A 15,969-nucleotide genomic window follows, 5' to 3' on the forward strand; every position below is an offset into this window, starting at 1 on the left:
CCCAGCTACCTAGAAGTCAGTCAGCCATATTACTGTCGCTGTGTGCCTTTGAGTAGGTATGTTTAATTGTTTCCCTTTTAAATAGTATATTTCAGGTTGACGCACAGAATTTATTTAAAAGAAAAGAATATGCTGGAAACGGACTGATCCCTGTGACTCAAATGTCATCAGCAGACCGGGAGCATCAAGATGGAGACTGCTCAAGGCACATGCCACATCACTGGCCCCCTTCTCGACTACTGAATCCAAGCACGGGTTACAGAATCCCACATGACGTGCAAGCGTCTGAAAGACTCCAGGAAGACACAAGCGTTTGTCCAAGGCCATGCTACTTGCTTGCAACAACTGCCCCTTGGAACTTACTCTTGGGATCATGGGGGAATCAAGGGGGGCTGGGCACAGCTTTTACATGGAAACCAGTGGCAATGTTCTTCATGCCTCTGGTGTTGCACACCCAAGCCTTTTCTTCCAGGGATAAGGAAGCCTAGCCAGGAGGAAGAGTATGCTTAGATACAACAGCTGGTACCTTCTACTACATCAAGTGGCTATACTAAGTCAGAAGCACACAGCACATCCCATTTATGCTCCAGAGGAGAAGGAGGCAGTCCGTCATTCATTCACTGAGATAAGTGATCCAATCCAGCACCGGTCCAGGTGCTGTAGACCCAAATCCTAGCTGGACATCCCCTGAAAGGACATACAAATGGAAACTCACAAGTCACTGCTATCCCAGACAGGTTTTCACTTTTATGACTTGAGGAATATATCAAAAACTACAGGATAAGACGTGGCACCAATACGTGGTGTTTACCTTACAGTGAGAAGCTGAAACTATAGTTATTCCGCCTAGAGAGCTCACGAATACCCAAGCTTAGCAGATGCTGATAGAGTACTTCAACTCCCCGCCCCTCAGCCCGATACTAGATGCCAGGGTGAGGACCAGAGCTGAGCTTCTCCAGCCTGACTTCCTGGCCCAAAATTCTAACACAGGCAGTGTGGTCCTGCAAAGAACATGAGGAATCGCCATAACCAGGGGCGCTGGTTCCTCTTCACCGTCAAGTTGACTGAACTACCTAGGGAACATAAAGGCCAGTATTCTACTCTCTCTGTATCTTGGCCTATCAAAATGTGTGTTCTAGTCATATGACCACCTAGCCATAGATTCCGTCACGCTTTCCCAGCCAATTGTAAGCCAAAACCAACCCCTCTCCTTTGAGCTGCCCTCTGACTGGTAAGAAGGCAACAAATGCTTCCGGTACGAAAAGTGAGAAATTAACAAAAAATAAACAATAGCTGTGGATTCATGGCCTGGTCTTCATGATAGCAGTCTGTGCTAGCCAAGACAGCAAAACGAGCACTGGGAACACTTGATGGATCTATTTCTCTTTAGTTATCCTGAAAGGGCATTGATGTAGACCGAACAGTACAGAGAACAAAAAAATATATGTTACACTGTAGAATGACCTTAAATGGTTCCGAAGAAGGGAGGGGAAGCCATCAAAGGCACGATGGTGCTGAAAGACCAGTGGTAACTGCTGATACAGATAGAAGATTCCAGGCGGTTTACACACGCCTTTCCTCTCATCCTCATGATGACACAGATTCTAGGTCTTAATAAACCTGCTAAGAATATTAATTAGCCAGTGGTGTGTGCTCCTTTAATCCCAGCACTCAGGAGGCAGAGGCAGGCAGATCTCTGTGAGTTGGAACTCAGTATGGCCTAAATAGTAAATTCCAGACCAGCCAGTGATACACGGTGAGACCACGTCTCCAAAAAACGGATAGGAATTAAGATGTGGCTTACCTTGATGGGAAGACTCTTGCTTGCTCGCCTGGAAAGAGTGAGGTCCTGCATTCAAACACAGGACCCAGCACTAAAATCACATGAAAACTACTACTGGAGACGCCATTTGGCGAAGGAAGAAAAGACTTAACCAGCAAGTAGGTCATCTGTCTCAGGTCCTAAGGCCGGGTGGAGCCAAGTGAAAACTGCCACATTCTTGAAGCCCAAACTCTTAACAGCATAACATGAGACTCCGCATAACACGAGAGCAGCAGGTCAAGGTGCAGGACGGATTCCTGCGTACTGCGATGTCATAGGAACAGTTCTCCTAAGCTGGACGTGGTGGCACGTGCCAGTAATCTCAGCACTTGGGACCCGAGGCACAAAGAGCGCGAGTTCAAGGCCAGTCTGAACATAGAAGAACGTCTCGGGAAACAAAACCAAGAATCTTCCTAGAAAGCGAATTAATGGCCCAAAGGCCTCGCCGGTTAAAGGTATGGACCACAGAAGTGCAGACTTCAGGACTGAATCTCAGCACAGCTGGGCAAAAGACCTACTGGGCACAGTGAAGTTTTAAGGCTGCTCGGGAGAAATATTACTACTGGGAGAAAATTTTTGTGAGAAGCAAAACATTGTACTTTGAGAAATGCTTACGGCTAGTGCTCCTCTCTTATTAGGACAACTTAATTGAGTACACAGCATTAAAATAGCTGGCCTGAATATTTATTAGAGCACCAGCTGTTCCCTCCAGATTTTTAGAAATGCAAGCTTTGGTGCCAAGTGTAATTTGGAAAGAACATTGGACAAGTCGAAGAGCCTATGCTGTGGGATCTACATCTACGCAGTAAGCAGCCGCGGGAAGCCAACAACGCCTATGCTGTGGGATCTACATCTACGCAGTAAGCAGCGCGGGAAGCCAACAACGCCTATGCTGTGGGATCTACATCTACGCAGTAAGCAGCGCGGGAAGCCAACAACGCCTATGCTGTGGGATCTACATCTACGCAGTAAGCAGCCGCGGGAAACCGACATCACCAAGCCTGTGGCGAGGGTGGCAAACTGTCCCACCACCCATCCCTGAACCTACTCTGTTAATAAGATCGGTGATTATATATATTTTAATTATACCATACAATTCTTAATTAGCAATTATTTACACACACGTGGATAGTATCACAAGGATAACCATAGGGTTTGTACGCCACGCTGGTTTTACGGGGTTTTTTTTTTATTCCTTTTTATTTTGTCTTTTATTCTAGGAGTGGGGGCTAGCCCCAGTGAAATGTTTCAAAGAATGGAGACTTTTATTCACAATTTCGACTCTTTCAAAATATCTCCACTTTAGGTAACTGGTTATAATCAAAATACATCATTTTTAAGGGGGTGGGGGAAGGAAGAGAGAGACTAGGGATGGAGAAGGAGGGAAAGGAGGGAGGGGGAAAAGGGAGGAAGGAGAGGGAAGGAGGGAAGAAGGGAGGGGAGGAGGGAGGGCTCCTGCACCGTGCAGAATATTCTGGATATCAGAGTGAGCTTTCACTGTAAGGAAAGCAGAGACATCACAGTTTGGCAGCACTGCTGAACTAGAACTGGGTGAAGAAATGTCCCTTCCATGCCCTACAGCAGAGTCACCTGTGAAGCCCTCACAGTGGCTGTGCTGCTGGCTGGCCTCCCTCTCATGAGAGCGCTATCGAGGTCAGAGGTTCCGGCACCCCAAGAAATGGAGGCCAGCGGCAAGAAGAGCGGCTGTGGCCGGAGGGTGGTACGTCAGAGGGGCAACGGTGTGTGGCCAGTACCTCGCCACCTCTGGCTACGCAGGCAGACCCCACCGAAGGGTGCAGCATTTTCCAGCCTGCCTCCTCTAAGTAGCTTCCACCCCTCAATGGCCCTGAGGGCTGACACAGTCACTGTGGTACACGTTCTCTTTAAAGACGTGCTCTCGTTTTGTTTTTCAGGGCCCTCGGGTTTAAAAATAAAACTGGCACTTTCGGATTAATGAGAAATTCCTTGCGGGATTAAATGGGCTGCATCGCAGCTTCCTGTGTGGAGTCAACCACCCTTCGCTCCAGAAATGGAGGGCCGGTCCAGACACGTCTCTCCCACCCCCCAAAATAAAGCGCAGCCTGGTTATGGGAGTTATCTGTAAGACTTTGGTTTTTTTAGTACAACACTGATGCCACCAATTATACCCTGTCTGGACCCACAGAATCAGATTCCCAAAGAAAACATGGAAGTTTTCTCGCTTGCTAATATGTCCAAAGTGGGGTAGAACTGCAATTCGTCACATCCTGCAGAAGTCACATCACCTACGATGAACACTGGTAGAGAAGATGCCCTATCAGCGCTACTGCTTAATATCTTTGCGTATTTGCTTGCCTTCCTGCCTTCTACCCACCTACTACCTACCTACCATTTTCATTTTTGACACTGAACGGGATACAAGCCAGGGCCCTGTGCACACTGAGCTAGAATTCCACCAATGAGCTATTTCCTCGGCTCCAACACCAAGGTTTTTAAACATACCTTAGCCATTCAGGCTTCCTTGGCGAAAACAATGAATCCCATGGACTTCTAAAGGTTGCAATGATTTCTCTTCTTCATCCTCTTCATCCTCCTATCTTCTAATATAAGCAGGAACCTGCTATGATGTGTACCACATAAAGCATGAAATCTTAGGTGCCAGCTTCTGGGACTACTGCGAGGAGGCAGAGCCTTTAAGTGCGGAGCTTCTCCACAAGGCAGGTGATTGAAGGCAATGCTTTGAAAGGAATCCTAGGACCATGACCCTTTCCCTGCCCTCTTTCTACAGCTTCATCACCACGGCCTGAGGAGCTTCTACACACTCCCGCCAAGATGATGTGCTGTGCTTTCATGGCCTCAAAACAACAGGACCACAGAACTAGGAACCTCTGAGACTGTGAACGAGAACATACTTCTCTATCCTAAGTCAGTTCCCTCTGAGACTGTGAATGAGAACATACCTCTCTATCCTAAGCCAGTCCCCTCAAGCTTTGTCAGAGTGATGGAAGGCTGACTAATGCATTTCTCTCTCCTTTTGTTTTCCATGCAAAACACTTGATGCAAATCCAAAATAATGAAACTAACAGCCAAGCTTTTCTGTAGAAGAGAGACACACCGGCTCAGACTCCCCCATGCACAAAGCCCCTACAGCTCTTGAGGACGCTTATGGATACTGCTGAGTTGGAAAAGCAATGGGTCAGAATAAACATTAAGCAGATCTATGCAATACCAGACCCAGATTGAAACCGTTACTATAAAGGATATGGCTCCAGAGATTAGTGCCCACCCTGGGTACATAGGCTTAGCAGGTCACTTGGAAAGAAGATGGAGGGTGTAACTTCACTAGAAATTTCAGCCTGAGCCAGCTATGTTCCCTGACTGTCGGGAGATGACTGTAGTTTAGCCTGAGTTAATAACTAATGTTTGCACTGAGAGATTTGCCTCTTACCAAGTGCTTTCGCATGTATAATCTCATTTAATGCAGGATAATGACTCTGGAAATGTAGTTTCCCAGGCTTCCCGATGAGTAACTAAACTCTGTTCTCTAACGTGAGAGTTGCCGCTTCCAAGCCAAGTCAGCACAGGAGAGGTTTCTGGCTCACAACCCAGCTCTGTTAGAAGTGGGGAGCTCAAGGGTAACGGCCAGCGTTCTGGAGGCTTGGAAGAACTTGGGGGAAATGTGTTCCATTCTGGTTCCTGCATTCATGAGAGTGCATACAAATGAGACCTTGGGCGGAGCATCGTGACCAGAGCCTGTGACCAGGCCAAAGCACAGCCTGTCCATGAAATACAACAAGGACCTGGGATCCTTGAAGGATGAAAAATGGGTTTAGAAACGGTATCATGCTATTTTAAAATAAGGAAGGATCACAGGGGAGGGATAATAAGTCTTTGGAAAGGACCACGCAAGACAGGTTTCTAATAAAGGTTCAAGTAACAGAAGAATGTGGTGGATCCTAGAGCTTGTACCATAGGAGGAAAGATGTCCCCGTGAGGGTGAGGGGCTGTGGTCCAGGGTGCCTGAGCACTGAGTGTGCCTAAATACCTTACAGAAGCAACTCAAGAGAAGAGGGATTCATTTGGGTTCACTGTTGAAACATACGAGGATGGAAAGGGGGAAACCATAAAACATTACTGATATACGTTAGTTAGCTGAAAAGCCAAGAAGAAATGGGCTAGTTTATAGCTTCAAAGTGACGTGGCAAAAAAACAGTTCTAAGTTTGCCAAAGCAACCAAAGTAGCTACAAGAGCAGAGAAGTTTGGTGGACAACACTGTGGTGCGGGAGAATTGTCTGTATTCTGTCAATCATGTTTTAAATAAACGCTGATTGGCCTGGCAGGAGGTGTACGTGGGAAAACCAGACAGGAAGTGGAAATGATGCAAGGAGAGCAGGAGAATTCTGAGGAGGAGGAAGCTGATTCCTCCCACTCCTGCCCAGATCACCGAAGCAGCAGGATGTGAGCTGCCCCACTGGAAAAGGTACTGAGCCACATGGCTAACATAGATCTGAAAAATGGGTCAATCAAGATATGAGAGAGTTAGCTAGTAAGAAGCCTGACCTAACGGGCCAATCAGCATTATAACTTACAGAGATCTGTGATTTTTCTCTGGGACTAAACAGCTTGGGGGGCCGGGCAAGACAGAAACACAAACAAGCAGGCCCGGCCTTTTCATGTTACAAACAAGCAGGCCCGGCCCCCTCATGTTACAACACTGTAAGTGGAAGTCACTGCCACCTGATGAGATGCACAGAGGCACAGCATCCCCTCCAGATTCTGCCTCCCCAAAACACATAGCCGGAACCTAAACATGGGGAGCCTGCAGGCAACCCACACCGAAAGCAGTCGGTCTGCCACCCGCTTACAATCTTCCGAAGTGGCAAGGTCCTAAAAGTGAAGGGCTGAGGGAGACTTAAAAGACATAAGCAGACATGATGTATCACTCTGGCCTGCATTTCTTTGCCCTAAAGATGGCATTATTGGGACTGGGGGAGTGAAAGAGACCCAAGGACTGGGAGGTAGAAGTGTGGAATTTCCCAGCTTTGATAGTGGTACTGAGGCTATCAAGGAGAACACCCCTGGAGACAAACTTCACACTCGAAGTGTTTGGGAGAGCCATGAGGGAGACAACTTTGTCACGAGTCACGACAAAAACAAGTGGAAAACTTAAACACGAATAACTTTGTTAAATATGAAACTTTATCCGTTGTTATTTTCCTAGAGGTTGGAGATTTAAAATTAAACTGAAAAATCAACACTAGGGGGCTGGAGAGATGGCTCTGCGGCTCAGAGCACTGGCACCCTCAATGGTGACTCACAACCATCTGGAACTCTAGTTCCAGGGGACCCAACACCCTCTTCTGGCTTCTGCAGGAACCAGGCACGCATGTGGTACACAGACACACATGCAGGCAAAATACCCACACACACAGAAATTTTTTAACATTTTAATTTTTAAAAAAAAGGAAAGAAAAATCAACAGTAAGTTGGGAAGCTGAAGATTTCAGAGAGACATTACATCGGGCTTGAAGACAGATGCAACTCTCTAACCAAATGTTCCAAAGACAGACTCCCCTTAGACGCTGGCTGCTGTTACAGAAGCAAAAGGTTCTTTGACTGGGAAGCCAAATCCCATGGACTTTCTCAACTTTCACTCATTCAACAAGCATCCATTAAATATCTCTGTGTTTTGGACAACATGTGACACACTGGACATAAGGAAATGATGGGGAGATGGTCCCCATACCGGAGGCCCTTACCCCTTACCATCCCCTACTGAAAGATACAGTCAGAATTCTGAAGATGGTCATATTCTGTGTAGAAATAAACATATATGACTCACAAATACCCTCCTTCATACTCTCATTGTCACTTATGAATTTTTCAACAGCCATAATAATTTACTATTCTCGTATACTCTTTAAGAACATTTCATCCTAAACTTTTCTGTGTGTGCTTTGTGGGTGGTGTTAATTGTGGCATATGCAAAAACTTTATCGCTTTTCAATTATGAACAGATGTAAATGACTTACTTGATGTTTAATTTTAGAATAACAAGCATCTTCTAAAATAAGTTTCAGACTGAGAAACTGGGGCTCTGGCTCCAGAACAGACTTGACACTCCCAAAGCGAACCCTCTAACTGCTCCAACACCGCAAAAGCCGTTTCACATCTCAGTGCTCCGATTTCTTTATTGGTCACAAAACTAGCATTGTGTGTTTTCTGTAAGAAATGTTTTGCAGGATTTTTAAAAGGACATCCCGATTGTAGAGCAGTGGCCTTTGAAAATGCACACAGTTCTAGGCGCACACAGCAGTTTGGACCTGCAGCCCCAGCCACTCATGAGACTGAAGGAATAGCGGATAAGCCACAGTTGGAAACCAGGCTGGGTTAGATAGCAAGGCCCCATGTGAAATCCAAAGAGCGCCTCGCTTCCACTTTGTAAGGAACGACGTGCCAATCCGAACATCAGGACAGAGCAACCCAACTAAATGAGCTCCCAGCTGCAACTTTATGCAGGGCAGAACGTTACCTGCTTTTCCAACTTTTGCCTTTGGCGCTATCTCGGCCTTTAAGCACACCATCCAGCGAGGATGCACAGCCCCAGAGTGAGCGGCTGGAAGGAGGAAGACAGTACGTCTCAACTCTCCCCTCTGAGGTCTGCGCACCTTCCCTACCTTCTCACGTGACACTGCCACAGCCACATTTAGCTTTCTTCCTACCAACTCCCTGTAATTCAAAAGGCAATTTAGACTCCCATATGGTTGCCATCGAAGCTAACAGATGTCTAGCAAATTAAAACAAAAATTATGACTTATAAAGTGCTGATGTACCATCATTCCAGAACATCTCGCCATTTATACTGAATCATAAGGTAAGACATCCTCCTTGGGGCCCCCGCCCCCAGTCCAAGGGTCCCCGAATCTCCCTTCTCTTGGAACGTAAGCCCTGTGGAAATAAATTATATGCAACCGTCTGTCATCTATTCTGGATAAACCTCCGCTTGACACAAAGTCGCACCTGAAAGCACACCAAAGAGACCTTTGGCTTCAAACAGACAACAGCTGTTCTAGTCCTTGGACAGCACAGAGAACAAAATAACAACCGGTCCCACCGACTAACTCAAGGCTTCTGCTGACCAATGGGGTCAGATTTTTTTTCTAATAAGCCATTTTCTAAAGATGGCTGAAATCACGTCTTAGATTATTATTGGTGTTTGATCATGAAACACCATGATCAACAGCAACTTAGGGAGGAAAGAGTTTATTTCACTTAAAGTCCCATATAACAGTTCGCCATCAAAAGCAGCAAGGGCAGGAACTCAAGCAGAGCAGGAACCTGGAGGCAGGAACTGATGCAGAGGCCATGGAGGGGTGCTGCTTACTGACTTGCTCCCCATGCATGGTTTGCTCGGCCTGCTTTCTTATAGAACCCAAGACCACCAGCCTAGGGAGGGCACTACGCACAATGGACTGGGCCCTCCCCCATCCATCACTAATTAAGAAACTATCCTAAAGCTGGATCTTCTGGAGATGTTTTCTCAGTTGAGGTGCTCTCCTTTCGGATAACTCTAGCTTGCGTCAGGCTGACGTAAACCTCACCTTCGACAAAGTGACCTTGAACTCATAACTGAGAAGACTCCATGGGGGCTTGGATTAATGTGCCAAATGGTGGTGCAGTTAAACTGCCTGGGAGCTGCTTCAAGTCTGAGAGACAGCAGAATCCATGTGCCATGCTATAGCCAGCAAGCACAGCTGAGTCGTCAGGAAGCATCGCCTGCCACCACAGGAGAGCACCAGCCTGGGCTCCCCACCCAAAGGAGACCTCAGAAAAGGATAGCCACAGCTCACAGCAACTGTGCAGAGACCCCAGATTAGAGCCATCCCTAGGAGTGGTCCAAACGCCGAATTGTGAACTGTAATAATGAGGTTTAGACTGCAAAAGCTTAGGTACTGCTCTGTGCAGCCATAAATAACCAGGATGGTTGTTGACGTCCAGTTACTTGCTGAGAAACAGTTAAGTTGAAGCGTCAAGGTTCAGAACAAAACATCCACCAATGGTCAGCGATGGGATTCAGGGATTCACTCCCCAAAGGACTGACCTTAAAACAAAACACCTCACCTCCCCTCTCCTACACCCCAGAGACAACTCAGTGCTTCTGAGAACTGTCTTCCTATGAACACCCTCAATAAAATCAACTCCTGCTGGCTCGATTTCTTCCAACACAGAACAAGAAAAACAAGGTTTTTCCCCACCACCCTGTGATAACTAACAAGAAAGGAATCTGTACAAGATGTTGGCTTTGATGCTCAGCATATCGCAACTGTTATATAAAAGAACTGGGACTTTACACATGAAACTGTAATTCTGATAATAAAAATATAGCTAATGACTCAGTGAACTACACCGGAGATTCACGGTGCCGACAGGGAAACAGGCCTGCCATGCCAATATAACGCAACGAGCAAGGAGAATTCAGGGAGAGGTATTTTTTTCTCAAGTGCAAGGCTCATTGAGGAAGAAATGAAAAACAAATTTGTCTGTGAGTCTCGGTGAAGCACAGCCCATAATGAGGCAAGTCTCCGCGTCTGTGCCTTTCCCATCACAGACTAGACTACTGCTCACTCTTCTAGTTCTCCTTGCCCGGCAGAGTAGAACTCAACCAAGTCTTTGTGGAACCCAGAAAGAACCTCACAATCCAACCAAATCCTTCACCGTAAAAGCTCAGTAACAAAGGCCCGGGGCAGTTAAGTGACTAACAGTCAAAGTGCTGATTAGCAAGAGATCCCAACTGTCACAGCTGCCACTGTGTGTTCGCGCTTATTTTTACAAGAACTATTACTTTCAAATGTCTTCAATGAATTTCTAATTCAGTCTGCATGTCATTGTGAAAGTGAGAGATTAGGAACCCGCGGTCTCCGTTGGCAATTTCCTCTTCATAACTGTACTGCCGAAGCACCGGCTCTGCCGTTTCTGGCAACCACAGGGCAGGCTGGGGGCTCAAGAGAACCAAGGTGTGCAAGTTTTTACAGCCACTGCCAGATCTTCAGTCACCAACATTTCCGTGGGGATTGCTCTAATTATGACACAGGTGTTTTCCTGCTGCTTTCTGCTCGAGCCCCGGGTCCTGATAAAATGGGACATTCTAATGTACGGGAATTTGGAGACAGTGAGCGGTATGGAGAAAGGGCTAAGGGTGGGCCTTGGTATTGAAAGGACAGGAAGCGTAAGGGACTCTCCGAAGTAGGCGCCTACTCAGCACTACTGCCCAGGAGCGCCCATTTAGTTCACAGCCTCTGTCTGTTCTCTGGCTTCCCACAAAACTACCTACCGCCCACAGGAACACCTTCAAAATCAGACAAGATATGGACCCTATTCTGGAACGCTCCATGCCAGCAATCTGTAATTTTGTCGATGCTCTCCACAGTGCAAGGGCTTTGCTGCAGCCTAATCCAGAGACAGGTTAAATTTGCCTTTGTGCGCTCTACCAAATTACCCCAGACTGCCAGGGAAACAGTCCCCAATCCTTTTTATTTCCTTCTCACTCCCTGCTATGAAACTGCAGAGAAAGCCCGTGGGTGCTTTTTGTTGCCTGGTAGCTGAAATGTGCAACTTTCAGAAGTGCTCGAGCAGAACGAGGAGGAGGCCTGCACACACCACCCCTGCAGTCCCATTCCACGGCCCTTGCCTCTCATAGTTCAATGCTATCAGAATACCTCCCTGGGAAGTGTGCCTACCTACCATTTTCAAACATTTCCAGAAAGGGTCCAGGAGAAAAGAAAAAAAAAGAAAAAGAAAAACCATTTCCTCTTGCTCTATTTACAGGAGTTGGGGGGGGGGGCTCCCAGGAACCACACACTATCACTGATTGGCACAAAACTGATTGTGAATGGTTGGATATGGTATCTATTCCCACGCCCCCTCTGGTCCAGTCCTGAGAACAGATGACATGCTGCCACAAAGTCCACGTCCTTTCACAAAACGCACATGGCCACTCTGATAAAAATAAATAAATAAATAAATAAATAAATAAATAAATAAATAAAAAAAAAATAAGCGGGTAAGTGAGAGGGACACGGAACCTAAAGAGAATCTATAACTATTCTCCCAGATGTCTATATTCACAGCAAACAGCCACAATTAAGGGAAGTCCAAATTAAAATGCTCTGTATTCAGGCCGTAGGATCATTGTTTATTTACCTCGCAGAAACTTGGGGATACCCCCCACGGATGGCCACCATCTTTACCTCCCAAAGGAGAGAGGGTGCCAGGGAGGAAGATGATCCAGTAGAAAGAGGTTGGCTGAAAAATAATATAATCTTCCAACCAACCATTGTCCCCTCGTCCTAGAGAACTCTTTGTCTGGTTGTTCAACACGTTTGTGAGGTCGCAGAAAAGAATCAAAACAAAAGAGTTGGGTCCCAGCCTGATTACAATAGACACCCCGCACACGGCAGTGCCAAGCAGAGCACGGTTTGAAGCCAGTGTGCAAGCAGCTGCTCGCCTGCTTAGCCAGTAAAACAGGTCTCACACACCTTCTTCTTTGCTTTTCTGAGGGTTACTAAAACCCGGCCCGCTGTGTGTCACCCCTTTAAAAAGGAAGGGCGTGAGGCACGCGCACACTGAAACATATGTTGACTGCTGACTAGTTATTCCACAAGGATACACAGAGAAATAAATCCCTCCACCCCACACGCCCACTTGATCAGTCCATTATGCAAAGGGAGTGCTTTACAGCCGGAGAAGAGCATGCAGGACGTGTTATTTACGTGCACATTACAGAACCACACACCACGGCATCTGCATCCTACACAAAGCCCGAGATGGTGCAAGGAGATACACGCTGAGCACGGCACAGACCAGCCGCGGCAACACCGAGCCAAGCCCTCGGCCAATCAGAACGGCGCTGGAAGGTGGATCTCGGGGTCGGCTCTGCCCGATTAGCCTGCCCCATTATGACACCACGCTCTGCCCAACATCCAGATCCCCCGGGAAGCAAATCTAATCCGTGTGCTCGCTCGTTCCTCAAACTGCCGAGCCGTCCTCCCATCCGTACTCAAGCCATTCAATCCCCTTTTTTAAAAAAAAGAAAAAAGAAAGAAAGAAAGCCACCCTGAGGCCTGGCTGCCCCCTGCCCGGCTCGGTTCCTCTTTTCACCTCCGCCGGGTCCTGGAAAGGATGAAGTGTTTCTCTCCCCCGCACTCGAGCCGGGAAGGCGGAAGGTAGACGCCACTCGCCCCGACCAGGGCAGACGCCCCGGGGGCAGGGAAAAGTAAAGGCAGAGACCCCGATGGGGGACCGTCGCCCACCCAACAGCCACAGCACTTGGAAGCCCAGGAGCGCTCCAACTTACCCAAAATATGACATTGAAGCCAAAAATGAAGTATTTGATGCAACAACTGACTTCAGGACCCTTGTAGTGCTTCCCGGACATCCTCTGGGTTCATGAAGACACTTTCCCCGCCAGCCCGAGTTTGGAGCCCCGGAGCACCGCTGCTCGGAGCAGCCCGGCGAGCAGCGGGGCACGCGGGGCTCAGCCGCGCGGACCGAGCGGCTCCGGCACCTCCAGTCGCGGGCCTCCGAGGCCGCTGGGACGCGGTGGCCGCAACCGCAACCGCCGGGCAGCCTCGCCGAACAGGCACGGAGCACAAAGCAGGAACCTCGCGTCCGTGCGCCAGGCGGCGGGTCAGGCGCTCGGTCCCCGGGCTCCAGGCAGAATCGGCCGCGCAGATGCCGGCAGAGACGCTGCCCGCCGCCCGCCCGCTAGCCCGCTCGCTCGCGCGCCTCCCACCGCTCGCTCCGCCCGCCGTTCGCTCCGCCCGCCCCGGCCCGCAGCTCCGCCCGGCGCCCGGGTCGGCAAGGCGCGCGCGCGCGCGCTCGACTCGTGCTCGGGAGCTCCCGAGAGGCGGCCGCACCACGCAATCGCGCCACCTTTGTCGCGGTCTGCCGGTCCCTTGGCTTCGACTCCTTGCTCCCCTCCCCTTCTTCCCGAGCCCCAAGCTGCCCGGGGATTTGAGGAAATCGCCCGCAGCGCGCTGGTCAGAGCAGCCTGGACAGGGGACCGACCGCGATGGATGAGCTGCTGGTCCTTCTCTCGGCCACCAGCTACTCTGGAGGGACCCCAGAAAAGAGAGTGACTTCGGAGCACGAGGGTTGGGTGACTCCCCCTACACACACACATCTGGACAGGGTCCCCTTGCTGCCTAACCTCTGTGTCCTTCTGCACTGCTACGTGTAAGAGCAGACCCCTTGCTACCCGACAGCCGAGCGGAGTGTGACCAGAGGCTTTGCTGAGGGGTGCGCTAGGGGAGTTAGGTTGGGGATATGGGCGTCGCAAAGGATACTCTGAATCTTTCTGTGACTAACCCAACCTTCCCGTGGGCCAGAGAGACAAATTTCATCTTGCAAATGGGGATAAGAAAGGGGAGCCTCCCAGAGGAGTCTTGACCCAGGTCCACTTCTACAGCATGACCGTCTTCCCATCCTTGAAGGAATAGCGTCCAAGGAACACAACTGCTTCCTAACAGCGGAAGCGATCCAGGAGTTACAGAACCATCTTCCTCGAGGAGTTGGGAGGGAGTTTGGGGGGTATCCCATATCCCAATTGGCTTTATAGGCGCAGACCACTGACCTCTGGGAAAGGACAGAACTAGAGGGTGAAAACTGAGAAGTACCCGTGAGCAGGTACCCAGTAATTGTGTATTCATACTCTTTTCACAAGTTCAGGGAAACAGGTGCCAGTGTTTCGCGGGAAGAAAAGGACAGACAGCTAAGAAATGTGTGGCAACGTCTATGGAAATTTTCCCAAGTCTTCAAACAACTAAGATAGAGGTAAAAATAAATAAATAGATAAATCCATAACCACCCAGTAAGATTGCCACACCCCCATAAATTTGCATGTTTAAAAAGCTCCACAGGCGGTAACTTCCGAGTCTGGGGAGGCTTGGGGTCCAGAGCTTTCTGAGAAGGGTTTTGCTAAGTAACTCCCTCTGCTTTTGCTGAAAAACTGGCTTCAAGCTGGCAACCTGCAGTCAAGCTTTGGTAAGGCAAGTTTACTTTTGCCTGCAGTAAAATTTCTAGGTGGGCCTGCCTGGCCTGCAGAAGGATTGGGGCTATGTTAGAGACACAGTTATGAGTCAGGGTACCCAGAAGACCGGAGGACCAGGAAGCCTAATCACTTCATACCATGACACTGGCTAAAAGCGGATGAAAGAGACTTCTTTCCCTCCATGCAGCCCATTCGTGGTGAGGTCCTCTTCCAGCAATGGATTTCCTTATTAATAGAACACTGATGAGCTTACCTAAGCCTAACCACGTTGCTGTAATTCCTTCCGTATATAAATAGATCTGCCGTTCTGGAAAAGTCAGAAGAAAGGTCTCACCTAAGCTGTGTAGCACATTTCAGCAGAGGCCTCGAATTAAATCCAATTGATGGCTGAGATTTATCCTTAAGTGATACCTCAAGCATGCCCTCACACACGCATAGTTTCTGGCTTTACCACCATTCCGCACCAAAGCCGTCTGTTTGTGGCAAGTGATGAACCTTTGCTGACATATAATTATCACTCACATCCCATAGCTTGATTAGGGTCCGCCTCTGGTGCTGCACACCTGTGGCTTAGATGAATGTCGAATGAAACGTAGCTCTCATTAGAGCGCCATGCCAGGTATTTTCCCTGTCCTACAAACCTCAGTGCTCTGCCTAGACATCCCTCGCTTCCCTTTGCCCCAAGCCACTGAGGTTTTATACCTTCATAGTTTTGTCCCCCCCTTTTTTTGGAATTTTATATGACTTTCATACCCCATAGGTAGTTTTCCTCCTCCTTCGCCATGAACCTAAAACATCTCTGAAAGTAAAGCCTTAAACATCAATAAACTGTGGTGATGTGTGTCTGTATTGTCAACACTCAGGCCGTGGGAAGAGGAATATTAGGGGTTCAAGGTCATCCTTAGCTCCATATTAAATTCTAACGATTCTGGGCTAGCTGAGGTGCTATCTCCATGAAGAAAAGACAGAAGACCAATGGGGAGGGTGCAGTGCAGTCACTCGTTTACAATTTGGAGGACCATTAAAGAGCAAACAAACAAGCAAACACTAGTTAAATAGTCCTGTGTCATGTCATATATCCAAAGTTCTGGGAAGATTAATGAGCTAAACCTATTTTAA

At 48.3% G+C, this 15,969-nt stretch overlaps 1 protein-coding gene and 1 pseudogene across 1 annotated transcript in view; one reads left to right on the top strand and one right to left on the bottom strand.

Annotated features, from left to right (window-relative positions):
- The window catches only part of Tspan5 (tetraspanin 5), a 168,919-nt gene extending 155,351 nt beyond the window's left edge, over positions 1 to 13,568 (bottom strand). The window contains exon 1 of the mRNA XM_048456866.3: positions 13,156 to 13,568. Coding sequence (XP_048312823.1) covers positions 13,156 to 13,236 — 81 coding nt within the window. The 5' untranslated portion in view covers positions 13,237 to 13,568. The remainder of the gene's footprint in view (positions 1 to 13,155) is intronic.
- On the top strand, positions 13,248 to 15,650 carry LOC146891180 (uncharacterized; annotated as a pseudogene).
- Positions 15,651 to 15,969: the final 319 nt, after the last annotated feature.

Source organism: Myodes glareolus, chromosome 17 (genome assembly GCF_982192425.1).
Source record: "Myodes glareolus chromosome 17, mMyoGla1.1, whole genome shotgun sequence".
Lineage (NCBI taxonomy): Eukaryota > Metazoa > Chordata > Mammalia > Rodentia > Cricetidae > Myodes > Myodes glareolus.